The sequence below is a fragment of the Colletotrichum fioriniae genome (assembly GCF_027942845.1).
Source record: "Colletotrichum fioriniae strain IMI 355084 chromosome Unknown scaffold_3, whole genome shotgun sequence".
Lineage (NCBI taxonomy): Eukaryota > Fungi > Ascomycota > Sordariomycetes > Glomerellales > Glomerellaceae > Colletotrichum > Colletotrichum fioriniae.
Genome location: NW_027076839.1, coordinates 3,512,750 through 3,536,987, shown reverse-complemented (window position 1 = coordinate 3,536,987; position 24,238 = coordinate 3,512,750). Strand labels below are relative to the sequence as shown.

The following is a 24,238-nucleotide window of genomic DNA, read 5'->3' as shown; positions in this document are numbered from 1 at the left end:
TTTTTGTTTTTTTTGTCGTCTCTCCTTGGACTAGAGTTCGAGGTAGACCAGTCCCCTGAAGACAACCTAGGCAGGGGTTTCTTTCCTCCGGTGGTTCTCCGGGGCCATCTTATTCTTTGCCGCCGTTGCTGGAGGAAAAAAAAAGGAGGGGTTAAATATGCATCCATCCGTACTATTTCGAAATCTCATCTCGGAGCTGAGTTGTCTGAGGTAGTTCGGTTCGCAGCCTTACGGTGCGTTGGATCGCTTGGACTGTGTTGACAACTTGACGGAAAGAGCAATCCTCGAGTCTCATTCGATGGTGCATGCGTTACATTCCAAAGTCAACAAAACCACCACCGCAAACAGTTCAGGGATTTTGCAGCTCCGCTATGGAGGATGCTTTATTACACACAGAGAACAGAGGGTTTGCTCGGCACGTACGTAATAAGATGGCTCTGTGAATAATGCAAACCACGGTATTGGTTACCAAGATGGCAATTTGTAGTTGGTAATATGACAAGCCCAGCTGCATCGTTACTAGAAAGCTTAACCTGTTTGGTGCATCTTTTATCTATATTGATAGATCTCGCAGCTATTGATATCACGAACTCTCGAAACCACATACAATACACCTCTGGTTGAGAACCTTTGTGTGCACCTTGGTAGGTATGCCGACGGGAGAAGAAGCACAGTCAAAACTCCTCGGCGTAACACAGTAAAACCAAGAGAGATTGATAACCTTGATCCAAAAAAGAATAGCGAAGAGGGGGAAAAAAAAAAAGTCCCGCGTGGAGAATCCCAGCCAGCTTCAATCCAAACCCCGACCCGAGCGGATGACCGACCGACTGCGGCGACAACATCTAGGGAGTAATAGAGACAGACCAGGAGTGGGAGTCTAGAGTCTAGGACGACGTGTTTCCATCCATCTGCCCATCTCATCTCATCTCATCTCATCTGCCCCCTCCCCTCCCGAAGCGCTCCCAACCAGTCCCCGCCGCCGCCGCCACCAAAACCGCCGATCCAGCAGCTGGGTAAGGCGGCCTGAACCTGGCTCGCCGTGTTTGCCTGGGCAATGGTATGAGAGACAGTGAGTGGCACGCACCAAAAAGAGGGCGGCGGCTGCTCCCCCAGTTCTCACGTCCCGCTCATTCAGAGAGCAGCCGCCGCCCTTCCGCTGCCGGCGGCGCCCGGGGCGACCGACCGTCCTAACGAACGAACCACAGCGCTTGCCCAGCGGTGCCCAATTCTCTTTTACTCAATTCACACACACAACCAGAACTCCCTCACTCGTCGCCTGCCAACCTCCATACTCCGTACACATCTCCGATTCCCACAACGGAACTTGCCCATGGATCGAGACACTTTTTTCGGTGGAATAATGCCGCAATCTAAGCTCATCTCTCTTGCTTTCTCCTCGTATTATGGCCATATTGGGACTACATACAGGACCACTCCTCCCGATTTTTCCCGACGTATGGAGGATGCTTCTCCGTCTTTTTGAATATCATGTTGCATCTTGTTTCTCCTCCGTACCCTTCCTTAGCTTACTATGTTAGACCCATTCCCTGCCTCCTTGTGCGGAATTCGAAATTCTCTTGGAACCCATATGGAGACCAATGAAGAAAAATAAAACAAAACGAGCAAACGCCGTGAAACGCCTACCCCGAAATAACATATCTGCCTGCGTAAACCTGTACACCTCCACCCTGCCGCTGCATCTGCAGCTGCAGAATCTCAAGGTCGGCTCTTGGGAAAAGAAAAGCTTAGCGTCGTGAACCCCCCATCCATACCCCCTCCATGTTCTAGGTATCCCACTTCTTGGCACGCCTTCTACCAAATGGCCGCCTGGTCAAAGTCGAACCTCTTCAGCTCCTTCCCTGCATCTTCCAAGTCCTTCTTCGCCTTCATACGCATGTAGAAGATGGGGCAGTCCTTGCTACTACAAATCACTTCGCAGTGCATGCTGCCCTGACACCGCTGGCACTGGGTCCAGAGCCGGCCGAACCGCACCTCGAGATCCGACGTCTTGTCCAGTGTCTTCTTATACAATTCGCCGACCCGAGGCGCGCAATCCGAGCACACTGCCCCCGCGCTCTCCTCCTTGCCTCGGAGTGGTTTCTTGCATCCCATGCATGTTTGCGTCTTCTTTGCAAACTTCATCAGACCTCCGACGGCCGGCGCCGATACTGCAATCGTGCGCGTATGCGCTCCCGTAAGCAGCGAGTTCGCCTTGGTCTCACCCAGAATGGGCTCGAAGATTCTGCCCAAAGGCTTCGCGAGCTGGTTATCGAGGTAGTAGCGCGTGTCGATCGGTACGTTGTTCTCAAGGACGTAGATGGGATCCTCGGATTTCTCGTAATTCTTTGCGCCTGCCGCACCCTTGATCATCACGTAGGCAACTCGATCACCTAGACCTGGTGCCGAGCCTGCATCACGCTTCTTCATTCTCTGAGCCAGCTCAACATGAGCCTGTTTGGCTGCGTAATCGTCTTTGGTGAGCGCCTTCGTAATGACCAACTTCGACATATCAACCTTGTTTTGCAACAAGTCCGCAATCGTGTCTTTGACGTAGCTGAAAGTAAAGGTTAATCAACATGGTTCAGTAATCAGACGGTGCAAACTTACTCTTGCGCTCCCTGGACATCTTGGTCGATGAGCATCATTCGAAGCACCTTCTCAATGACGGTTTGTACAAGCAGACAATTGTCTCGTCGAACCGTCTCAATACCCTTCGTATCCATCTTGTCGTACTTATTGGGATTTGTCCAGTATAGGCCAGCGTACCGTTTCTTGTTGATAAGCAGGTATGGGTAGTACACCTTTTCGAACTCCAACTTGATCGGCTTGACGAACTTGGAAGAGACGAAGCTAGCAGCTTCTTCGCCAAACTTCATGGCCTCGGGAAGGTCCTTGGTGCCAAACTTGACCATGACAGAGTCAGTGTCACCATAAATGACCTGAGCGTCATGTGTGTATCCATTGGCAATACAGTACTTCTTCTCAACCTCCTCCTTGGTCTTCATAATCATCTGTCGACCAAAGGCTGTTGTGCTACTGGCGATCTCGAGACAAGGCAGCTTGCCAGTTGTCGCACCCGTGAGTCCGTAGACGGAGTTTGCACTGATCTTTAAAGCCAGTTGTCGACCGTTCAGCACTGCCTTCTTGAAAGGATCTGTTTCTCCAGCCAATTCACGCTTGGCCTGCTTTCTTGCAGTCAAAAGTTCCTCGAGAATCTGAGCAAGAAGACCCTTCCTTTGTTTGATGGTAACAAAGGTGTCGCCGTTCGGGGTGACGATGTAGTCATCGTCTTTCTTCAGATCAAACTTTTCGATGGCCTTCTTGTTGACCAGCGTTGTATAACATAGGTTGTGGGCCTGCATGATACTCGGGTACAGTGAAGCGAAATCGAGGGTTGCGATAGGCACGTCGTAGTATCCTCGGGTCGGCTCGATGACCGTGGCACCTTCATACTGCTCATCGCTACCCTCAGACCTCATATTGGGAATAACCAGCTTTTGCTCGAGGGCTTTACGGAAAAGCTGACTGATGAATTTAACCTGCTGTCCTCTGGAAAGCAGAAAGTTGAACGGAATACCCGTGACTCTCGCCATCTCGGTGTAGTTTTCAAGACAAGATAGCTTGTCCATGAGCCGCTGCGGGAGGTATGCGTCCTTCAGACAGTAGAGGGCGAGACGTCGACGTGACTCGGGGGTACCGTTGAACAACTCTGTGATCATGGTGTAGTGGACATCCTCCTTTTGCTCTCCCAAAAATTGGGAGCACACAGAGTTAAGCGTGTAACTTCGAAGGTGGTGGTCGCGTTGGACAAGCTGCAGTAAGTCGAGTTGCAACCGTCCGTTGGTGTTGGTAGCCTTGCTGTCGCGGTTACCCATCTGTTTACTGGAGAAGTTTGTCTCCTTGGCTCTGGAAGGGATGCTAGGGATTCGAGACCAGTACTCGAATCCTCCAACCTTCAATGCCTTCGCTCTGTCGAGAAGGTATGGAAAATCAAAGTTGGCAATGTTGTATCCGATAATGATATCTGGGTCGACTTTGATGAGGAACTTCTGCCACTCGCTGAGCATCTTCTCCTCCTTTTCAAACTCGAGAATCTGCGTGGCGACGATAGGACTGGTTGTGTCTAAGCAGAATACGTTCCGCACGAAGGGCTTCTTCTCTCCGTATCTTGTCACAACGTTCGCAATCTGGATGACGGGGTCGTGTGTCGCCTCTGGGAAGATGCCCTTACGTCCAGCGCACTCGATATCGAACGACATGATTCTCAGAGGAGCCATCTTGGACCATTCTCCCACCGGCTTGTGAGCGATCAGGTCGAGGTAATTGATCTCGGCTTCGATTTGGCAGTTCGATTGTCGTTGAGACTGGTGCAAGACCTGATATTTTGATGCGGGGGCTTCAACCCAAGACATTCCGAAAATCTAGCAGAAAAATATTAGCTTCGTCGAAATAGTCGATACCAGAGCAACATACCTTGCAGTCAACCATAAAACGGAGGACGTATTGAATGTTGTCGAATGTCATGATGCCACCATCCATGCCCTTCCACAGACCCTTCCAGTTGGCATTGCCCGACTCAATCGTTGTCCGAACTCTGGCGATGAACTTAGGGTCCATGACAGTGACCTTGAGATAGGGGCTCTTGACATTTCCTTGGAAACCATAAATGTTTTCCCTCATCAGGAAAGCCACTGAGTGGATACAAGGCTGGTGCTGTGCTACTTGTGACTCGAGATAGGCCTTGAAGGCATTGCAGTCTTCGGGTCGGAACGCCACCGGGGCAGCGACATAGAGGTAGTGTTTGAAGTCCGTGACATGCAACATCACTGAGTGGCCTTGCTCGGTAACACCAAACAGCTTAACTGTTGCTCGACCGCCATGTAAACTGCCCTCCTCGGCCTCGATTTGCTGGAAGGTCAGGTTGTCCCTGGCCGGGTTGAAGTCGACAAGCGGAGGTCGCTCCCATGCTTGGTCCTTTTCGGTATTGTTCTGCTTGAGTTCAGAGATATCCTGGCTCAACTTCTCGAGGACTTCTGATTCGAAGGCGCTCTTGGGTTGACTAGAGCCCGGGAGGTTCTTCGCATTCTTCTGGGATCCGACATGGCGGGCGGGTGAGGACGAGAACCCTTCGACTTTGCGTTTCTTGAGGGACGATGGCGTCGACGGGATGTTGCGGCGGGTGCTTGGTGTCTCCCCAAGCACACGCTTTTGAGGCAGCACTGTAGCCATTGTGGTGATCTGGCTGTGGTGGAAGAGTTGTGCAGAGTGAATCAACCAGACCTCATAGTCGGGTGGATTTGGGGGATTTGGGGGGTCGTTAGGTTGTTGCTATGGGATGGAACTTTCAGAAACCCATTAACGCGAAGACGCGCTTGACGTGATTGACGTCGACGTGACTTGACCCACTCTAAAGTGGCTGATGGAAGGCGCGAGCTGATGACTAAGGCAAGTGCACTTGGGTGTCTGAGACGCGACGTTAACGCCAAAGACGGGAGGTGCAGGAGAGCGGGTACTTACCAGTTTATCTCCACTCAAGTTCAGGTACGCCCTCCAATATCCATAGTAGTACCTGAGGTAACGTAGACCGTGGACACGCTGAGGAACGGGACAAAGTTGGGAAATAAGCTCACCTTCTGGTTTATTCGATTGTTTGTTTACTAGGGTGCCTTTCCAGCATTTGTTGTCACTACAACACACTCATCATTCGGATTTCTTTGCCCTCGGTCTTTATTTTCTAACTTGAGCGATGCAATGATGTTTATAATGGTAAAACCTAATGACCGGAGTATGGTCGGAAGTTTATCACGAGGGACAATGTTGATGAATAATTCCTCGCAAAACCAACTCTTGATACTTACTGAATAAGGCTAAGCTACATGTGAATATCAAGTTGTCTATAACTACAAGATGTTGGAAGCTTCTATACACGACAATATGCCTCCAGAGATGACTGGTTACCTGTTATTGCATTCTACACATGGTCCCGGTTAGCTATCATGAACTCGACAATATTAGCGGTTCAAATAGAATAACAGAGCGACACACAATCTCGCGAGGCAAATAGTCGCTCTTATTCCTTTGTGAAGAAATAGGAGAAAGAGAGACGAGTTTGCTTGCAGCTGTCTTCAGATATCCATTCTGAGAGGCATCAACGGCGGTTTGTCACGACCGCTCAGCTAAGCCATGCAAATAGGATTCATCAAGAGATTGCTAAGAAACATCGTGGTCGTGAAAAAAAAGACAAGCAAACTTACTCTCAGTCAACATCCGAAACATCTGCTTTGGCGTGGTAGGACAGCAATTTGACGTAAGGCGACGTAACGGGGTATCTTGGTATTGCGTCTGTGAGCGGGACCGTGGCGACTCACTTACTTTCTCATCAGCACAGGCAAGTCATTAGACACACAGGAAACCATGGGGAAAGAGCATTCATTTATGTATTCATATTAGGACCGGGTCAGGTTTTAAATACGTAAACCTCGTGCAGCCCATCGAATGATATGTGCGGGGTAAACCAGGGGCGACAACACAACGTCCGAGGACGATGCGACTATGTGATGCCGAGACGGTTGGTCGGTCAGCGGCAGCGAATAGAAAGAACCCTGGTAAACCCCCGCAGCGCTATGTGTGTGGCTCTACCTGTGAAGACGATGTGTCTCTGTTGGACGTATGGGAGAGGATCCTTCCTTCTTTTTTTCATAAAATACCCATCGTGAACCGGACGCCGTCGCTGAGCAATGCAAATCATGAACCACCCTTGCCAAAGTCCATAAACCAGTGCAATGCAAACTCTCGTAGCATTAATTCGGTCGTTCCTCCTATGATGTCAACTCATCATGATGAAGTGATCTTGAAGTTGTCAAGCTCGCACCAGTTGTTTACAGGCTTTTTGTAAGTTAGCAGATGATCGTCAGCATGTGTTATCATATAACTTACAATACAACTGAGGTACTTGCACCAGCTGCAAGTGTTGTGGTAGATGTAGAAGTTATTAAGCAGGACAATGAAGACGATGATGACGGTCAGCAAGAAGCCAGCTCTGACCAACCACCATGCCCACCAGAGTGGCTTCCTGCCCTTGAAGAAACCGATGGGATTCTTCAGGAACGGAGGCGGGCCACCTTGATTGGGGGTGAGGTGCATTGACGCGTATGACGGATCCTCAGCGCCAAGTCTCCGTCTCAAGGAATTGGGCGAGTGCAAGACGCAGATGCCGAGCGCAAGACCCATCAGGAAGCCACCGATGTGGGCAAAGTTGTCGAGTCCTGGCAGGAGACCCAGTACGAAAGAGATGACTACATCCAACATGATGAACATCAGGTCCTTCACAGGGCTGCGGCGGTCTTTCCAGGAGTACAGGAGATCGAGCAGGGTAAGAGCGATGACGCCGAAGAGGGCGCCTGAAGCACCCGTCGACGCAGCCATAACACCGGCATAGTTTGCTCCCATGACGTTGCCGAATATACCTGCGCTTACATAGACCAAGAAGAAGCGAATCGAGCCGATAGCTATCTCCATCTCTTTTCCTATCGTCATTTGCAGAAGCAGGTTGAAGCCAATATGGATGAGGCCTGCGTGCAGAAAGATGGGCGTGATGAAGCGGAACCACTGGTTAGGTTCCGGTGACTGGTTGATGTCGGTATAGGTTGGCTCCGGCACACCTCCAAAGCCACACAAATCGCCGAGGCCGCACTGGTTCGAGGGGTTGCTGGCATCGCTCGAGGTCGAGTTCGGGCAAGGCCAGGTGATGGGCTGGCCGAGATCCTGGATACCCTTGACGTTGTGCATGCAAGCAACGTAGCGAGCACCCATGTTGATCATCACGTAGGTCGAAGGTCCAATCATAGGATTGAACGAGGGCTTGGTCATGATGGGCGAACCAGTGAGTTGAGCTGTGTTCCGTTAGTACATATGCTGTCAAATTTGACTTGCTGATTCGGCTTACCATTCTTCACAATCTCAGCGATGAAGACCGCAACCTGAACCAACGTGAAAATGTAAACCACCCACGGAATGCCCTTTCTGTCGGCACCGAACATGCCCAGCTGACCGAATCCAACCTTGTTCTTGTCGCGGCGACTCTTTGAGCGACGAGATCCCGCAGGTGCATCGTAAACATGGTCATTCTCGTTCATCTCCACATCCTTGTGCGGCTGCGTCGGCTGCCGGCTTTGCAGGGGAATTTCGTCGGCCACATTTTGTCTGCTCGAGTCTGGAGAAGTAGAATGACCGTAGTACGCGGTGTCCGGCTGGGCATAGGGATTCTGTTGGTGGGGATCGTGGCTGTTGTAGGCCGCCTGGCCGTGGCCTGTGTAGGCGGTGTTTACTGTGTTCATCGTGTTCATGCGTTGGGGTTGCATGTTGTTGGTAGTCTGAGGATGAGGGCTCTGGGGGTTTCCGTTGTGGCGAAATCCGTCCTGTGTTGAGTCTACGGGATAGACATGATCGTCAAAGACGCTTTCGAAAGGGGATACGGTATTGGCGCGTGGTGGTGGTGGTTGACTGGCGCCGGGCGCGGGAGGTATTGAGCTGTAGGGAGGAGCGGGTGTTGAACTGGTTGAGGGAATGTTGTTGTAGGCAGCACCGCCGTAATAGGGAGCAGGCGAGGGAGAAGCTCCTGGAGGGGGTAGCGGTTTGTTCTGGTAATAGTCGTTGGCGGCCATGATGTGTGCTGGGTCGGCGAATGCCAATTACGAAGGGATTGGAATTAAGTGAGACCAGGGGAATGGGAATCTGGGCGAGGTCTCGTCCTTTTCTGAGAGTCGAAATCTCGCTTGGAGTGGCTGAACTAGGTAGGCTGAGGCGGGCAGCGAAGGCAGGCAAGGCAGGCAAGGCGAATCGGACTAGTGCGAGATGGAGAATGGCTCAGGTACCGACCGGAAAGGGATGGGACGCGGAGAAATGTGACAGCGGGAGTGTTGAAATGAGGTGTGTGTCGTAACGTAGTCGGGGGGTCGTGGATATTTGTTCGATGCAGCGTTTTGGCGTGGATCGATGAGCCCGAGCTAAGCCTGGAAGACGGATGGAGTGATTGAGTTGAGGTATGGATACAGTGCAGGGTGTCCGTGAGCGCGGTGGGTCGGTAACAAGCAAATTAAGCCCGACTTAGCCAGCCTCTCTGAATGAGACCAAGGTAACCGGAGTAAGCTGAAGCTGAGAGGGCAAAGCCGCAAAGGAGAAGTGAGAAGAAGGTCGTAAAGTAATTGCAGGTTTCCCTCCAAGCGCGCGGTAGGCGAATTATGAATTAGCGGACTGGGAGAATGCCTGTGCACTCAACCTGAGCTACACTACTTCGGATGACCGGGTGAGTAGAAGATGGTTTGGGTGTTTGGGTGTTTGAGTGTCGGAGCGCAGAAAGGAGAGTTCAGTTCCTGTGTGACACCTAAGGGGTTATAGGGGGCAGAACGAGTGAAGGGAGTGCCACCTTAGGCTCGTATGTCGTCGGTCGAGGGATGGATCTAGTAACAGGAGCAGGACACGTTCTCACGACACGAAGGGGGGGGATGCGAGGAGGTTATTTCTTTTAAACAGCCCAGCTTTCAAACGCAAGCCTTCCTGGTCTTGTTTCTGTTTTCTGCCCAAGCCCGCCAAGTGGGAGGCAGAGTACCTTGCGGCCTGCGCTGCACCAACAACTACACCGGGTTGGATCCATAGGTACGTAAGATACAGAGGAGGAACAGCAATGTGGTTGGCAGCGAAGAGGACCCAAAACACTGCCCGCCTCTCAGACTCGAGGCCTCTCGTGAATGAGTGGATCACGGTGACGGGGAGTGTGTGGGAGGGAGGTGGCCCAGTGAGAGGTGAAGAGGGGGATGCACAATGGCACACCACCAAACGGGAGTCTGAGCAGGGTGCAGTAGGCTTGCAGTAGTTCCGGCTTTGAGGCTGTGTCAGCAACGCCAGCCTTCTTTTTCTGCATCTTCCACTCTGACCTGAGTCTTTTCCCCGCCAAAGGGGACCGTCGCCAGTCATACATACCTACCTTACGGTACCTGTGTTCGTACGAAGTATCCGTACATCTAAGGTACGCATCGGACATTTAAGCCTGAGGTAAGGTGAGCAAGAAGCATGATAAGGTAGCGAGTCACCGTGCCTTCTCAGGGCCTCCTTCCATTGCCTTACGAGGCACGATGCCTACGGAGTACAAAGGCCAAAAGTGACAAGGCGGCTGCCATTCAGCAGCGCATGTGCATTAGCACACTGGCGGCCCTTTGTGGCAGCGGCACACGTCGCGGTACGAAGACTCGTGGCTGCACCTCTGAGTTGTGCTATGTTTGGAACGGAGACCCACAAGTTTCAGATAGTTGCGTAACCCAGCCTGCCGACCCCCGGCGTGGCAGGTGAGCTGTGAGGTAACTCGACCAGACGGGACCCTTCGTGCCTTCTTCCAACGTCCTTTCTTGCCTGTGTATTCGTACCTACTCCGTAGAATGTATCCGTAAGGTACCTTTCCACTAATTCCAACTGGGCTCGGAACAGAGCCACATCTCAACCGAGGTCGATATGCCCGCCACATCTCTTCTTCTTGAGCTCTTCCATAAGCCTCTCGCCTCTGTTCTGCGGGCTTCACGGCAGCCTACTTTGGGATACATCTATCAACCTCAGACAGCAAGCCATCCATCCACCTCACTCGCTGATCCGCTTAGGGAAGGCAGGATGACATGATGATCAACTGTCAGCACTCGAAACCTTGAAAGCCCGCCCCAGCAGCTTTTTGCAATCCTTCCGATGAAGTGCCCTATGGCCAACGACTGCCGATCCATGCAGTGCATGCAGACGACGGGCAGCATCCTGGCAGCCTGGCTCCGACACTCGCTCCGTAGGACGGCCACAACCCCAAGCCTTCAAGAGTCATGACCCTGGAAACCCTCGGCGATTCCACAGCGTTGGGGGAGCAACACCAGCATGAGGTGTTCATTCCATTATTTCCATCCCATCGACATCAACGCCAACTGCCTTGCCGCCATCCGACAAGGACCGGCCTGGCGGGGCACGAAAACCTTCCAGTTTCTAATCGGCCTCTCCTTGGAATAAATGGCAAGAACCCATCCCGGATATCCGGGGTCCCCAATAAAGCTCTCCAATGTGCCTTATTGATGGACCCCAAGGACATGACCGACCGGAATGTGGATTTCGCAACACCCGCTATAGAGCGCCTTCCTAAAGAATCTGCCCGACACCGTGGGTTCGTTGCTTCTCAGCCTCCTTGCGCTCGACTCTTCCTGGTCAACATCGTGGCACCTTTTCATCATTTCAAGCCTAACTACGCGTTCACGAGGATTTGGTACAAGAACAGAGAAGACAGACACAGGATGGCCTTCCAGCAATACCCGCTGTTGTGATAACGGAACTGATGCATGTCAGCTGAGCTTCCAACAGTTGCTGACATTCAATTACATCGTCTTTGCGACAGTTTGGACGAAAAACCTGTGCCAGATCGTCAGCTCACCTACGACGGTTGCGCACTGCGCAGGTTTGGGGCACTTACGACAAATGGTGGCTTAGAAAATGGTTACTCGTGGGGGCAAGCCACATCCACTATCGGAGACAGAAACACGAGAAAGCGCCCAAGCCCATGAGATGACGTACTCGGGCAACATTCGAATCCTCTTTTAAAATCTTTCTCGTGCTTTCCTCTTGCGAAGGAGGTGACGCTGGATTTGACAGCACCCTGCCAGTCGTTTTGGCATTCCCCGAGCCAGCCCTATCCAGAATGCTGGCTCAGGCTGGAATCATTGTCCGTGCGCTGTCGGAGATTGGGGGTCCTTTCGCCGTGCGTGCGGCGCGACTGAGGTCCCTATGATGGCGCCTCCATGACCGTTACGACGCCACACGCTATCACGTGTCGATAAGATAACAGAAGGAAAAAAGACCCCTGGTTTTATCAACTTTTTTTCTTTTTTCCTTCGCTTGGGGGAGCTTTAATTAGCAAGAGGGTCGTTGCGCAGAGTCTCCAGAGTCCTTCAATTGCGCGAAAGATTGCCTGTAGCAAGCTGAAGATCCAATTCACACTATCTTTCGGAACTATGAGCAAGAGAATCCAAAATGCGGATTCCGACTCCGACATGGAGGACGGTGGCGCCAAGCTCAATGCACCCACGGTTCGCCCGACTCCCCGAGTCTTCAGCTGTCATGATTCTAACCCCCACCTTAGGAGAAATCAACCGATGCCATGGATGTAGATGTCCCACCAACTCCTGCCGACAAGAGACAGGCAGCAGCCATGGCTCGCGCCGAACGAGCTGCGCGTAGAAAACAAATCCGTGAGGGGTTGACGCCAGGAGGCTCCCAAATTTCTTCCTTGGCCAGCACGCCGAATCCCGAGTCCCAACCCGCATCGCCCGCGCTCAAAGCACAAGAAAAGAAGACGAGGGGAAGGAAAGCGACAAGAAAGAGCACGAGCATTGCTGAGAAGGAAGAAGAAAAACCACAGGACAATGCGGTCACAGGGACCCCCGCCGAGACCACCACAGCAGCAGAGCCCGCAGAGCCCGCAGAGTCAGAAGAGCCAGCAGAGCCCGTAGAGGCCACAGAGCCAGCGAAATCACCTACGCCTACTCCTGCAACAGATGTCGAGCCGCTTCCCTTCGTGATCGATGTGAACCCCACCAAGGGCAAGATCGCCGACAACACAAGCGTCTCCATTGCCGGCGACGCCACATCCATTGCCCCCAGCTCGGCGTTCGGCGGCGACAGTCAAATCGGTGGCCCCAACCGCGCGGCGAGGCGGCGGCAGATGCAGATTGACAATCACCGAAAGACAATCAAGAAGGAGCTCGGCATACTCGCCGAGTCGGACGAGCGTGCGGAGGAGGTGGACGCGCTGCTCAAGACCTGGGTCACCGAGTTTGACGAAAAGACTGAGGCGCGGGCGGCCAAGAAGAAGGCCAAGAAGATCGCGTCAAAGGGGAAAGCAAAGGGTAAGCCTTACTCAGGACGAAACAACAAAAATGATGAGAAGCAGAAGCAGATAAAGAAGCAGAAGCAAAAAAAGGCCCTACGAGACCGGCAGGGGGGCAACTAGGAGAGAAATTGGCCGACCTGCGGATCGATGGGCCCCCGCCGATTCTGGAGAGCAAAGACGTCGTGAGGGAGTAATGGATGTGTGATGAAGGGGAAAGGGAAGGAGGATACAACAAGACAAAAGTATATACGCATGCATATTGGCGTCTAGCGGGTCAAATGGGAGGAGAATATCTCAATAGCATATTGAAAGCCGAGCTCAAATAACGGCATACCGGCCACGCTTCGCAAGATGGGGACATGGCCGTACACGTCACAGATCGCAATGTCCAGACCTTACTTGTGTGATGGTGCTCAATATTAGTAATGTACAGCCAGGGGAGATTGTCACCAACCCATGTATGCTCCAAACTGCAAACCTTCAACGCCTTTTTGCTAGACTCCCTACTAGCCACCGTGTGTACCTGGACTTGAGTCGGGCGATTTCCCCTCCAAATCCATTACTTTTTGTTCTTGGTATCCCACACCGGTCGTCACATCTCGTCGGCAAACCACGCCCATTATTGCTTCTTCTCGCTATCGTTCTTCTGACCCTGCTCCTCCTCCACCTCCTTCTTCGCGCCGCTCCAAACCTCGGAAACCTGCTCGGCAATCAAGTCGCCCAACCCTTTACCCTCAGCAAGCGCTTTGGCGTGCTCGGCAGCCCTCTTGGCCTCCCAGTCCTCGGGCTCGCTGCCGTACCACAGCCTCTGCGCGAGGTTGCGCTTCTTGAACTCGATGGCGCGCATCTGCTCCTCCGTCAGGCCCTCGCGGCGCATCCGCTCCTCGCGCAGGAGCTGCTTGGTGCGCTGCGCCTGCTCGGGCAGCGTCGTGGGGAACATGCGGCCGAGGCGGGACTGCATGCGCTGGAAGAGGGACTGGCCGCTGTAGTCGTAGATGAGCTGGTTGCCCGAGGCGGAGAAGCCGGTCCAGAGCATGAAGGTGCGCCAGTCGATTCGGCGCGGGGGCATGAGCATGATTAGGGGGCAGAGGACTACGCCTGCCCAGGCTGCGTTGGTGATGATTTTCGGGGTCGGGGTCGGAGTTTGGGCTGGGGCTTGGCCCGTTGGTTGTGTAGAGGCTGAAGGCATTGTGTGTGTGTGTGTGTGTGTGTGTGTGTGTGTGTGTGTGTGTGTGTGTGTGTGTGTGTGTGTGTGGTTGTGATGGTTTCCGCGATGAAGATTGTGTCGGGCTAAGGGGGGTCGGAAGCTGCTCGGGTCGGCGGCTGAGCAAGTCTCCTCGCGATTTCGATTGCTTCGACGCTGTGTTTGTAGGTGGTCTTCGAGTTCGGGACGGAGATTGGTGTCGCAAGGTAGGTGGGTGATGCCGGGTGTTCAAGTCAATGACGATTGATGAAGCTGTCTGTTGCAGGTGCGAAAGAGAAATCTCCCAAAATTTTAGAACCGCGCTAGGCCCCGGCGCCGAAAGTCGAGGTGGGGCCGACCCGGGGCTCCGGGACACACACCACCTGAATCGAATACATGCACTTGGTTTGCATGAGCACTCGCTGGTACCTAATGAAACCTTCGAAATGGGGTTTAAGCAGTGAGCAGTGAATACAGATGATCTGGTGAGATGAATTTGTTTCAATTGTCAGTGACGGATTCTTGACATGGGCAGAACGCCTTCGATTACGATTCCATGGAGATGAACGCGACGATCTGGAGGATAAGTCCAAAGTTGACATAGAATAAATAGAGGGAATTGAGAGTAACACGGTGAGCTATAAAGCCATCTCTAATTTACTCCCCGACACTCCTTTCCATCTAGAACACATGGGAAATTCAACCTCTTTGACAATTTTGGATAATCAAGCATATAACTAGATAGCTCACTCACTATTACTACATGCATCGCTTGGTTATTTGATTGCATAGTACGGGTACTTTTCAGACATGACTGCGCGTCAGAGAGAACATCTGCGTGTCATTGCGCAACGCTCAATTTGCTCACTTGCCCAAATTGGAAGCGTCCAAAATCGTTTGCACTTTTCTCCTCTTTAGATCATCACTGGTTTGCTTCATTATCGTCGAGATATGACCTCTAATTAAACCTGACCCCAAGAAACGCCTCCGAACATGCGACACAAAAGCCAAAATCCAGACTTTTCTAGTTTTCCTACTTTTGAACTCCTCCGGATGCAGATGCGTGAACAGAATCCAAGATAGCCTCCTCTTCCTGCCACAAGTGCGCGCCCGTCTCCTTGAGCAACTGCACGCACTTCTCCTTGCCCATCTTCTCGGCGAGGTAGAGCGGCGTGTTGTTGGCCAGGTTCCTCGAGTGCACGCTGGCGCCCCTCGTCAGCACTTCACGCAAGATGTCAATGTTTGGGCCGACGGCGGCCAGGTGGACGGTCGTGTTGCCCGCGTAGTCGGCGGCCTTGAGGAGCTCGTGCTGGGCGTCGTTGTCCAGGATCTCCTTCACCGTCCGGACATCGCCGTTTCGTATGGCGTAACCGAGGACGGTAAATGCCGATTCTGACGCGGTTAGTCGCGCTACGACCGAGTCGAGTGAGCCAGATGGATGCGAAAATACCGGAAGAGCCATTTCCGTCATCTCGCCACGCAGAGACTGCGACATTCTCGCGCTGACCTGGGCGGTGGAAAGGCTGGGGATGGCGAGAAGGTAGGACAGCTTGGTGAGGGCGGCCTCTGCTGTGAGATCGAGACCGAAGATGACGCCGGCGCGGCCGAGTTCGGTTCCGGGGCCGTAGACGGGAGAGACGAAGCCGCTCATGCACTGACTGACATTGACAACAATGACACCGCGGTCCACGGCGGCCTTGATGACCTTGGTCAAGCTGCCGTCGATACCGCTGGGAGCGTTACCCATTCCGAAAGTCTCAAGGATGAGGCCACGTAGGTCGGGGACACGCAGGACTGAGTCGAGCATCTCTGGCCTGATGCCAGGGAATACTCGAAGACAGGCGACGTGAGCTGTGTCGAGATGCTTCGTAACCTGGAGCTCGGCGATTCTAGTGGGCCTCAACACGATGGGCCAGTTCACATCAATACCAAGCCCATTCACCTTGGCCAGGGGCTCGCAATTGGGGCTGGCAAAGGCCTCGAAAGCGGCAGATGAGACTTTGCTGGTTCTGTTGCCGCGGAACAGCTTGTGGTGGAAGAAAAGACCGACTTCAGGGATAACAAAGGTTCCTGCGATGATGAGCGAACCGAGGAGGTTGTCGACGGCGTCGGACTGGAGAGCAAAAATGGAGGCCTGGGAACCGGTGAGGATAACCGGCTTTCCCAAGTCAGAAAGCATGAATGACAGAGCCGACGCCGTGTACGAAAGAGAGTCGGTTCCGTGCAAGACGACGAATCCGTCAAAAAGGCGGTAGTTTTCCCTGATGGTCTGGGCAATTTCTGTCCAGCCCTCCGCTGAGATGGAGCTAGAGTCCAGCAGAGGGTTGAATTCCAGTACACCGTAGCGAATGTGACGGGAGTAGGCGCTTGGTGGTGTTCTCAAGCTGTCGATCATGATTCTTTTCCCATCTTTGACGGCCTCAAGTTGGACTACGCATTGTCAGTAAAACTCATCATCCATACTAATTATTTTGGCAATTAGTGCTCCAGTCCAGCCGCGGCTTGGGAAGATATGCTCTCAACATTTATAAGAAGCCTTCGTGAGAATGGGCCAGGGCTCTCAACATGCGAAGGAGGCAGACAAGTACTCATTTCTTGACCTCCGTGTTTCCTGGGGACGTGCTGTCTTTCAGAAAAACCTACCAGGAGGGGAGGACTTGTCGTTGAATGAGGGCCGCGGGGCCATGGCATCCTTCAAGAAGCCTCCGATGGGTTGAAGTCCGTCGGCGGTAGGCTGCATGCAGATGGTTCCGCCCGTCATGATAATGAGGACTCGAGACTCCGGGTAGTTGGACGCCGGTAAGAGTCTCTCGGCGGTAGGTTCGAAAGCCATTATGTCGGTGTTTCCGTGGTGCGGAGTTCGAGTTTTGTCAAGTCGCGAACAGCAGTGAGTGAGAGGAAACTTGGGTGTCGTCCAAGTCGAGACTTTATCACGTATCGAAGCCTCCACAGATGGGTATAGTAAATTGAGGGGCACGGGGTAATGGAGGGGCAAGAGCTTTTGTATGGAGAGCGAGGCGATAACAGTTGGCCAGTGTCACGCATGGGTGGTGCAAAATTTTGTAAATTTTGTCGGACGGAGGAGTCTGTGAGAGACTGTGACGGGCGGGCAGTGATGGATGATGAAAGCACGCGAGTGGAGACTGATGGCGAGTCAATCAAGTCATTTGTGGCATACATCAGCAATTTAAAGGCAGCTAGAAGAGCCCTTGGTGGCCGGTATACGGCAACGGCCTGGATGAACCTGACAAGAGCTGGCTGACATTGGGTTTTGCTGCTTGACCGAAGCCTTAGATAAGGAGGAACAAGGGAATGCGGGCAAATATTAGACATTGCCCCTCGCACTTGACGGTACGCCTTATCGCGATAAGCCAAAAGTTGTTGCAAAACTTGGGCGAACACCAGCGTAGAGCCAAGTATCGCGGGGCAGAGTTGATGGGACAAAAGCCGATAGCGGATGGCGGGCAGAGTTTTGGAGGGGTAATAATTAAGTAACAGAACGGCCACGACAGCGGCGTGACCATTTCAAGGAACCAGGCATGGCTGGCTAGACTCGACGAGGGTGTGAGTCGCTGACCACGGCGCAATTCGTGTGGGAGGACAAGAAAAAGTACCTAAGATACTCAGGTAGAGAGGGGGTGCTTTATGTTCTATGGTCGTTGTCGATTTTTTTTTTGTGCCAAGTTCGGCCCAGGATGAAATTAGATCTAGCATTTGCTTGATGGCGAAGAAATCAGCCTAAAAAAATGCCACAAGTTGCTTGCAGAACTTCCCTTCACCTTCAGACGATGACGCACGTGCGTGGACTAGGCCAGAATGGACCTGCCACTTTTTTTTTAAACGACCGAGTGCTCAGGTACGTTCCTTTCCTCACGGTCCACTGTTGGACACGCTCGGGAGGACCCACAATGCAGGACCAGGGATTTTCCGCGACCTGAGTTTGCATCATCGCCAATCTGGAACTTGATTGAGATTCTGCCACAGACACCGCCCAAACACCAACCCATCCTCAGCCACCTGGGCAGGTGAAATCTAACAACCACAGAAGCTCTTCGCTAGGTACCGACAAAAAATACTTAACTTTAGCATCTGTATACGCCGGCTACGATTATCCCCGTGGAACCCTGGCGACGGCTAGCAATGCGACCTGTTTAGTCGTTCGCCCTTGATCCCATCTGTCACCAGAACTTCCGATCGAGCAAGCCAGTCTTTCACGCGACAGGCGCATCTCGCCGCGCTTCGCATCCATCATGGATTCCAGTGCGCCCAACGGGGGCTTATCGCCTCGGACTTTTGCGATGCAGCACCAGCGTCCTCGGGCCAGTTTCCAGGGATGTTCACGAATCTCCGACTACGAACTCCTCGGGAAGCTGGGTGAGGGTACTTTCGGGTTAGTCCGCTTCCAGGCCTTGCTACTCTGGTCGCGTTACTGATGTACTGCGCAGTGAAGTTCACCATGCGAGATCTCGCAAGACCAATGCTCATGTCGCCGTTAAGAAGATCATCATGCACCACGAAAAGGATGGCGTACGTGTGATTCCCGTTGCCAGACAGCCAGCGCATCTACTGACCGACCTTCGACAGTTCCCCATCACGGCATTGCGAGAAATCAAACTTCTGAAACTGCTCTCCCACAAAAATGTCCTGCAGCTGGTGGACATGGCTGTGGAGCACCCTCAGAGAGCCAGTAAGTCGCTCATGCTCAACTACCCAATTCGCCAGCAGCAATTCCTGACCCGAATTGTGACAGGCGACAAGCGCAAGCGCCCGATCATGTACATGGCAACCCCGTACATGGATCACGATTTGTCGGGTCTTCTCGATAACCCTTCCGTCCATTTCACCGAACCGCAGATCAAATGTTACATGCTGCAGCTCCTCGAGGGATTGCGATATCTGCACGACCAACATATCCTACATCGAGACATGAAGGCTGCCAATCTTCTCATTAACAACAAAGGCATCCTCCAGATTGCCGATTTCGGTCTGGCAAGACACTATGAAGGGCCCACGCCCAAGCCTGGACACGGGGCAGGAGAGGGGAAAAGGGAATACACCGGCCTTGTCGTCACTCGGTGGTACAGACCCCCGGAATTGCTGCTTCACTTGAAACGATACACAACTGCTATTGACGTTTGGGGTGTTGGGTAAGTGTCAGAATCAGCGCATTTTTGGCACCCGGTACTAATGATTTGGCAGCTGTGTCTTTGGCGAAATGCTTGTTGGAAAGCCGATTTTAGCTGGTGAGAGCGATACACACCAGCTCGACATCATTTGGGATCTGATGGGGTCGCCCACACCGGAAAACATGCCTCTTTTCCACACTCTTCCTGGTGCTGAAGCAGTAACCCCACGCCCTCGGCCTGGCAGCATAACCAACAAGTTTAGAGAGTACGGAACCGGAGCAGTCTCTTTGCTTAAGGAGCTTCTCAGACTCGACTGGAGAAGTCGCATAAATGCCGCCGATGCGCTCAACCATCCATACTTCAAAATGGCTCCCATGCCAGCCGAACCCGGAGACCTACCCACCTTCGAAGACAGTCACGAACTAGACAGGCGAAAGTTCCACGATCGTCAGGCAAAACTCCCACCAGCGCCCAAGGGAGGCACGGTGGGCATGGGCCCCGAGGCGCACGGCGCAAATGCCGGTTTCAATAATGCCGATGCTTACAACAACCGCAATGGAGTAAATGGGCGCAATGCCAATGTACCGGGAGGTCACAGAAACGGCGGCGATGAACGCCGACCAGCCTGGCAGCGCGACAACAGAGGCTTACCCCCGCGACCGCCCCTACCCGAGTATGCTAACGGTGGCCCTATGCCGCCCCGTGATGACTACCGGGACAGAGACAGAGATAGGAGGCCGAGGAGTCGAGGAGGAAGAGGTCCCGATGTAGACACGTATATTCCGAGCTACAGAGACGATGTTCCTCCACGACACAGAGACGACCGGCCTCCTCGCGACCGACGCCGCAATAGTAGAGATGAGCGATGGCACGAGCGAGACTGGGATCGCCGGACGCGGAGCCGCAGTCGCTCTCCCATGCGGGAACGGGACGCGTACCGCAGATGAAACTGCGGCCTGTACAAAAGACAGTATAATATCGAGTGGCAGGACAGCTCGGCGAAGCACTGGGACAGGCGTTTGGGGGTGGGAGCATAATTCCAAGCAAGGCTGGCATATAAGTGATTCCCCGGTAATGAGTGCTTCCCTTCCCAGCAGTAGTGGTTTATATGAAGAAAGGCCGAATTACAAATTCAAATCTCTGAATCATCGTCGTCCTCCTCATGAATCGTTTGCGACCAAAGTCCAGGAGTTCGCCTCCGTCTCTTTGGGGGCGGCTTGTTCAACAACTGCCAATCAGTCTCGTAGGATGATGAGTCTTCTGTTTTGCCAGTCCCAGGCCGCTCTGACAAAGGTGTCCCCGGCATTGGCGTTGCAGAGAGAGAACGAGACCTCTCATCATGCATGCCGAGGACAGAGGTGATGATGCCTGATGTGCAAGCCATAGTCAGGCCAGCCAAGATGCCGATGCACGCACCGCAGGCCAACTATAAGGAAGGTTAGTATATCAGCAGTCCAATTCTTGTGTAGGTAAGGCAGGAAACCAACAAAGGTGTAAAGGGGCTGTGTTGTGCAAGTTAGCGATGCTGTCAACAACATGCGTTTCAAGGGAGAAAGGAGGAGGGTCTGCTTACCTGGAGGCTGGCTATGAAGTCGATGACGGATTGGCACCATCCCAGAACAAATGTGGCCATGAGTAAGAGCGGCGATAGTAGTATGAGGATGACGTTGATGAAGAATGCCACAGGCTTCCAGGCTATTCTTGCGGGCCATGTTGCGATGGTGAACACGCCAGAGGCGTATGACAGTAGGGCCATGATGTGAGGTGTGAAGAAAAGGCCTTTTGATGGTGGTACTTCGATTGACGTAGCGTTACAGGGGTAGCTCAGTGTAAGCTATACCTGGAGGAAAGAGTATCACTGATGGATCTCCCAGCATGGCAATTGGGTGAATTCACGATGGCCTGGGACTCGGGAGAACGTTGAAAGAGTGGAGGTAAATGCTGACTGGGGAGAGATGAAGCTTAAAATCGAGGGGCGGTGGATTCGTGACACGGGTGTTTAGTCCGCGATGTGAGGCCGGTTACATTCCAGCCAGCCTTTTCGTCCAGAAACCCGGGGGTTGATGTTGATGTCACGGTGTGCGTGGGCCAGCTGTGGGAAGCACGGCAGAGAGTTGCGTTGGTACCTGCAACAAAAGTTGGGTTGAGCTCAAGCTCGAAATTGGAAGGAAGTAATTACCAGCTCCTCCAGGTCAACGTTGCCAAGCAGGCAGGTAAAGGTAAGGTCATCGATCGGACAGCCGCTTTCAGAGGTACGGAGCTTGACTTCATCAGGCCAGGGGGGGAAGGAGGATGGATGCAATTTAAGCCTATGCGCATTGACCAGCTGGAGGTGCCGACGAAGCACACGCCATTCCTTATCGTTCCCGTTTTGTGATGATTTGGCTCATGATGTCTGAGAAGTACGGAATATTAGCTGACTTCACAATGAAGGAACAAATAAAAGACGGCAAATTGAATGCCACTAGATGCTAGAGGTCATTTGACAGGTAAGCCGAAATCCAGCTACTGTAGAGAGATGACGGTAAGGCCGACCGGCAGGGTGACAGGTCAGGTCTGTCTGCGAGTTGCACAATGATGGGCTAAGCGGAGGCCCGCCGGTACTTGGTTCCCCATGGTCCGCAATATGCGATATGGAGTACCAATCATGTAGAGCTTATCTGGCTTCGGCTACATCTGAACCCCCCAAATCCAAGTGGGAACACACCACCTGCCACCCCTCCACACTCTCTCAACTTCGCCTGGTATTGAACCACCTAGGTAACTCAACCTCTCATCCAATCTTCGAAGCAGCAAACCTGCCGTGTTCACTCTGCACATCCTCGCCCTATCACCAGCGAATCTCCGCTTCATTCTTCTTCGCAGAGCACAACAACCCCCGACACTCGCCGTCGTCGCCATCGACCAGCATTGACTCAATCTTTCGAGAATGCGATAATTAAGTCGCAACCCCGCGTCTTTGCTACATAGGTATCGTCGTGCAATCCACGCCTTACCTAACCTGGATCGCACAAACTCCAGTCGCAGCAGCTACGGATACCTTGGCCCGACGTGGAAACATTGGGTCCCGACTACCCCCCGATTGTGACTGCCCGCCGAATCGCTGCATTGCGCTCTTCTGGGCAACGCTGCCCTCGCGCTTTCCACTGCATCGCTGCCGTAACCTATCCCGCAACCCGCATCGCCTGCCGTGTGTCCGCCCGACCTCGCCGCTTACCCTTGAAAAAAAAAAGAGATCCAGGACTTACCTTAGGTTGGTCTGGCCAGGTTCCAGAACTGCGGACTGCGGACTGCCTGCCCACCTACCCCCAGAACGCAGCGAGACCACGCTGTCGTGTCCCACCATACCTACCCTACGAGCGGATCTGAAAGAAGAAACGACACAAAATGGGAAACAACCCCTCGTCCTCGTCCAAGCCGGCCACGCCTGTCTCATCACAGGACTCTCCCAAGCACCACCACCACAAGAGGGAGTCCAAACACATCATCCCGCCCCGGTCTGCCGAGCGAGTTGCTGCCCCGCCTGAACCTTCCCTTACCCAGGCTCAAGGTTCCACGGCCACAAAGGGCCCCAGGCCTCTCCAGGCCATCCCGATCTCCAACTTCACCACCGGCTCTCCCTCGTCAAACTCGAGTAACTCCGCTCCGCCGCCGAAGCCCCCAGAATCGAAGAACGTCGTCCGCGATGCGCCTAGCAAGCCCGTAGACGTCCCAGCTGCTGCCGCGACAGAATCCTCCTCCCTCAGATCGCATTACTCTGCCCACATGGTTGAACCACCGCTGGTTGGGAACAGCAGCGTCAACGACATGTCTTACCTGACACGTCCTCCGCGTATGCCACTCCCCATCGAGGAGGAGATTCACACTCCGGGTTCGCCCATCATCGCCCCGACCGACGCCAACGACGCTGGTGTGGCCGAGGTGGAAACCCTCGAGGATGGCATGACTAGGAAGTCCTCGGCCTTGAGCACAAATACAGTCGAAGAGGAAGATGGCGAAGAGTTGATTGTCGACAAGACGCGGCCAACGGTTCCTACTCGTCTCGAATGGCGCAAGGGAGGAGGCAAGGTCTACGTCACAGGAACCATCTTCCAATGGAACCGCAAACATAGATTACATCCTGTGTAAGTTTCAATCTTGTGCGTGTATGGGCTTGAGTCTCGGCTGCCACCGTTACACCTGTGACTCTCCAGTGGTCTAAGATTCTAGCCTCTTGGTTGCCTTACTTACATCAAGCCCTACGTGCCATGACACAAGCCGATGCTCCCATAAACACTGAGCTGACAATATGTGTTCAATAGCGATGGCCAGCCTGGCGTGTTTGCAGCCACGATTCACATTCTTCCGGGAACACACCATGTTAGGTTCTTGGTGGACGGAATCATGCAGACTTCACCTGACCTGCCAACAACCGTGGATTTTGGAAACAACCTAGTCAACTTCATCGAAGTGAGCGCAGATGACATCCCAGCAACAGCACCCGTTGAGCCTGGAAAGGACGGCGTGGCTACAGCAGCTACCATTGACAAGGGCGGCCCAAAGACCTCGGCATCGCAAACTGATGAGCAGCCCAAGGCGCCTAGGGGCAAAGAAGTGCCTTCGCCCAGTCAATACTTCCACCAGATACCCAAGTACTTGGTGGATTTTGATCAGCCCGAAGACTCGCCAGCTTACCAGTATGCGGTTACAGCTATTGAAAAGTTGCCGACACCTCCGAGCTTGCCAGGGTTCTTGGGTAAGCCCATCTTGAACGCCGCAGTTCTTATGAAGGACGACAACAGTGTGCTCAACATGCCCAACCATACTGTTCTCAACCATCTTGCTACCAGCAGTATTAAGAACAACATTCTGGCTGTGTCTGCAACTACACGTTACAAGAACAAGGTATGTCACCTGCCGTGGCACTCAACGTGGTCCATGACTAACAAGTCATATAGTATGTTACGACGATCATATACAAGCCCACCACAACAGACGAGTGATTTGAGGCTCGGGGATCATACCGAGGAGTTCCGGCATTGAGTA

General features: G+C 53.1%; 8 protein-coding genes across 8 annotated transcripts; 3 read left to right on the top strand and 5 right to left on the bottom strand.

The window, feature by feature from the left end:
* Positions 1-1,812: 1,812 nt before the first annotated feature.
* POL3 (DNA-directed DNA polymerase delta) lies at positions 1,813-5,229 on the bottom strand (the record flags this gene model as incomplete). The annotated part of the gene is made up of 3 exons (XM_053190501.2): positions 1,813-2,554; positions 2,608-4,421; positions 4,474-5,229. 3 exons carry the CDS (start codon positions 5,227-5,229, stop codon positions 1,813-1,815), a joined length of 3,312 nt encoding a protein of 1,103 aa, XP_053051910.1.
* A 1,605-nt stretch (positions 5,230-6,834) lies between these two features.
* N0V96_003842 (uncharacterized protein) lies at positions 6,835-8,663 on the bottom strand (the record flags this gene model as incomplete). The annotated part of the gene is made up of 3 exons (XM_053190502.1): positions 6,835-6,885; positions 6,937-7,892; positions 7,946-8,663. 3 exons carry the CDS (start codon positions 8,661-8,663, stop codon positions 6,835-6,837), a joined length of 1,725 nt encoding a protein of 574 aa, XP_053051911.1.
* Positions 8,664-12,026: 3,363 nt separating this feature from the next.
* Positions 12,027-13,024, top strand: N0V96_003841 (uncharacterized protein; the record flags this gene model as incomplete). Its single annotated transcript, XM_053190503.2, has 2 exons — positions 12,027-12,101; positions 12,155-13,024. The coding sequence occupies 2 exons, from the start codon at positions 12,027-12,029 to the stop codon at positions 13,022-13,024; spliced, it is 945 nt and encodes a 314-aa protein (XP_053051912.2).
* A 499-nt stretch (positions 13,025-13,523) lies between these two features.
* On the bottom strand, positions 13,524-14,093 carry N0V96_003840 (uncharacterized protein; the record flags this gene model as incomplete). The annotated part of the gene is made up of 1 exon (XM_053190504.1): positions 13,524-14,093. One exon carries the CDS (start codon positions 14,091-14,093, stop codon positions 13,524-13,526), a length of 570 nt encoding a protein of 189 aa, XP_053051913.1.
* Positions 14,094-15,120: 1,027 nt separating this feature from the next.
* On the bottom strand, positions 15,121-16,920 carry N0V96_003839 (uncharacterized protein; the record flags this gene model as incomplete). Its single annotated transcript, XM_053190505.1, has 2 exons — positions 15,121-16,517; positions 16,731-16,920. The coding sequence occupies 2 exons, from the start codon at positions 16,918-16,920 to the stop codon at positions 15,121-15,123; spliced, it is 1,587 nt and encodes a 528-aa protein (XP_053051914.1).
* A 1,417-nt stretch (positions 16,921-18,337) lies between these two features.
* On the top strand, positions 18,338-20,160 carry BUR1 (serine/threonine protein kinase, CMGC, CDC2/CDK subfamily; the record flags this gene model as incomplete). Its single annotated transcript, XM_065756948.1, has 5 exons — positions 18,338-18,477; positions 18,533-18,614; positions 18,672-18,774; positions 18,838-19,234; positions 19,287-20,160. The coding sequence occupies 5 exons, from the start codon at positions 18,338-18,340 to the stop codon at positions 20,158-20,160; spliced, it is 1,596 nt and encodes a 531-aa protein (XP_065614715.1).
* Positions 20,161-20,345: 185 nt separating this feature from the next.
* Positions 20,346-20,969, bottom strand: N0V96_003837 (uncharacterized protein; the record flags this gene model as incomplete). The annotated part of the gene is made up of 2 exons (XM_053190507.1): positions 20,346-20,639; positions 20,787-20,969. 2 exons carry the CDS (start codon positions 20,967-20,969, stop codon positions 20,346-20,348), a joined length of 477 nt encoding a protein of 158 aa, XP_053051916.1.
* A 1,631-nt stretch (positions 20,970-22,600) lies between these two features.
* GAL83 (galactose metabolism- protein) lies at positions 22,601-24,195 on the top strand (the record flags this gene model as incomplete). Its single annotated transcript, XM_053190508.1, has 3 exons — positions 22,601-23,337; positions 23,515-24,097; positions 24,151-24,195. 3 exons carry the CDS (start codon positions 22,601-22,603, stop codon positions 24,193-24,195), a joined length of 1,365 nt encoding a protein of 454 aa, XP_053051917.1.
* Positions 24,196-24,238: the final 43 nt, after the last annotated feature.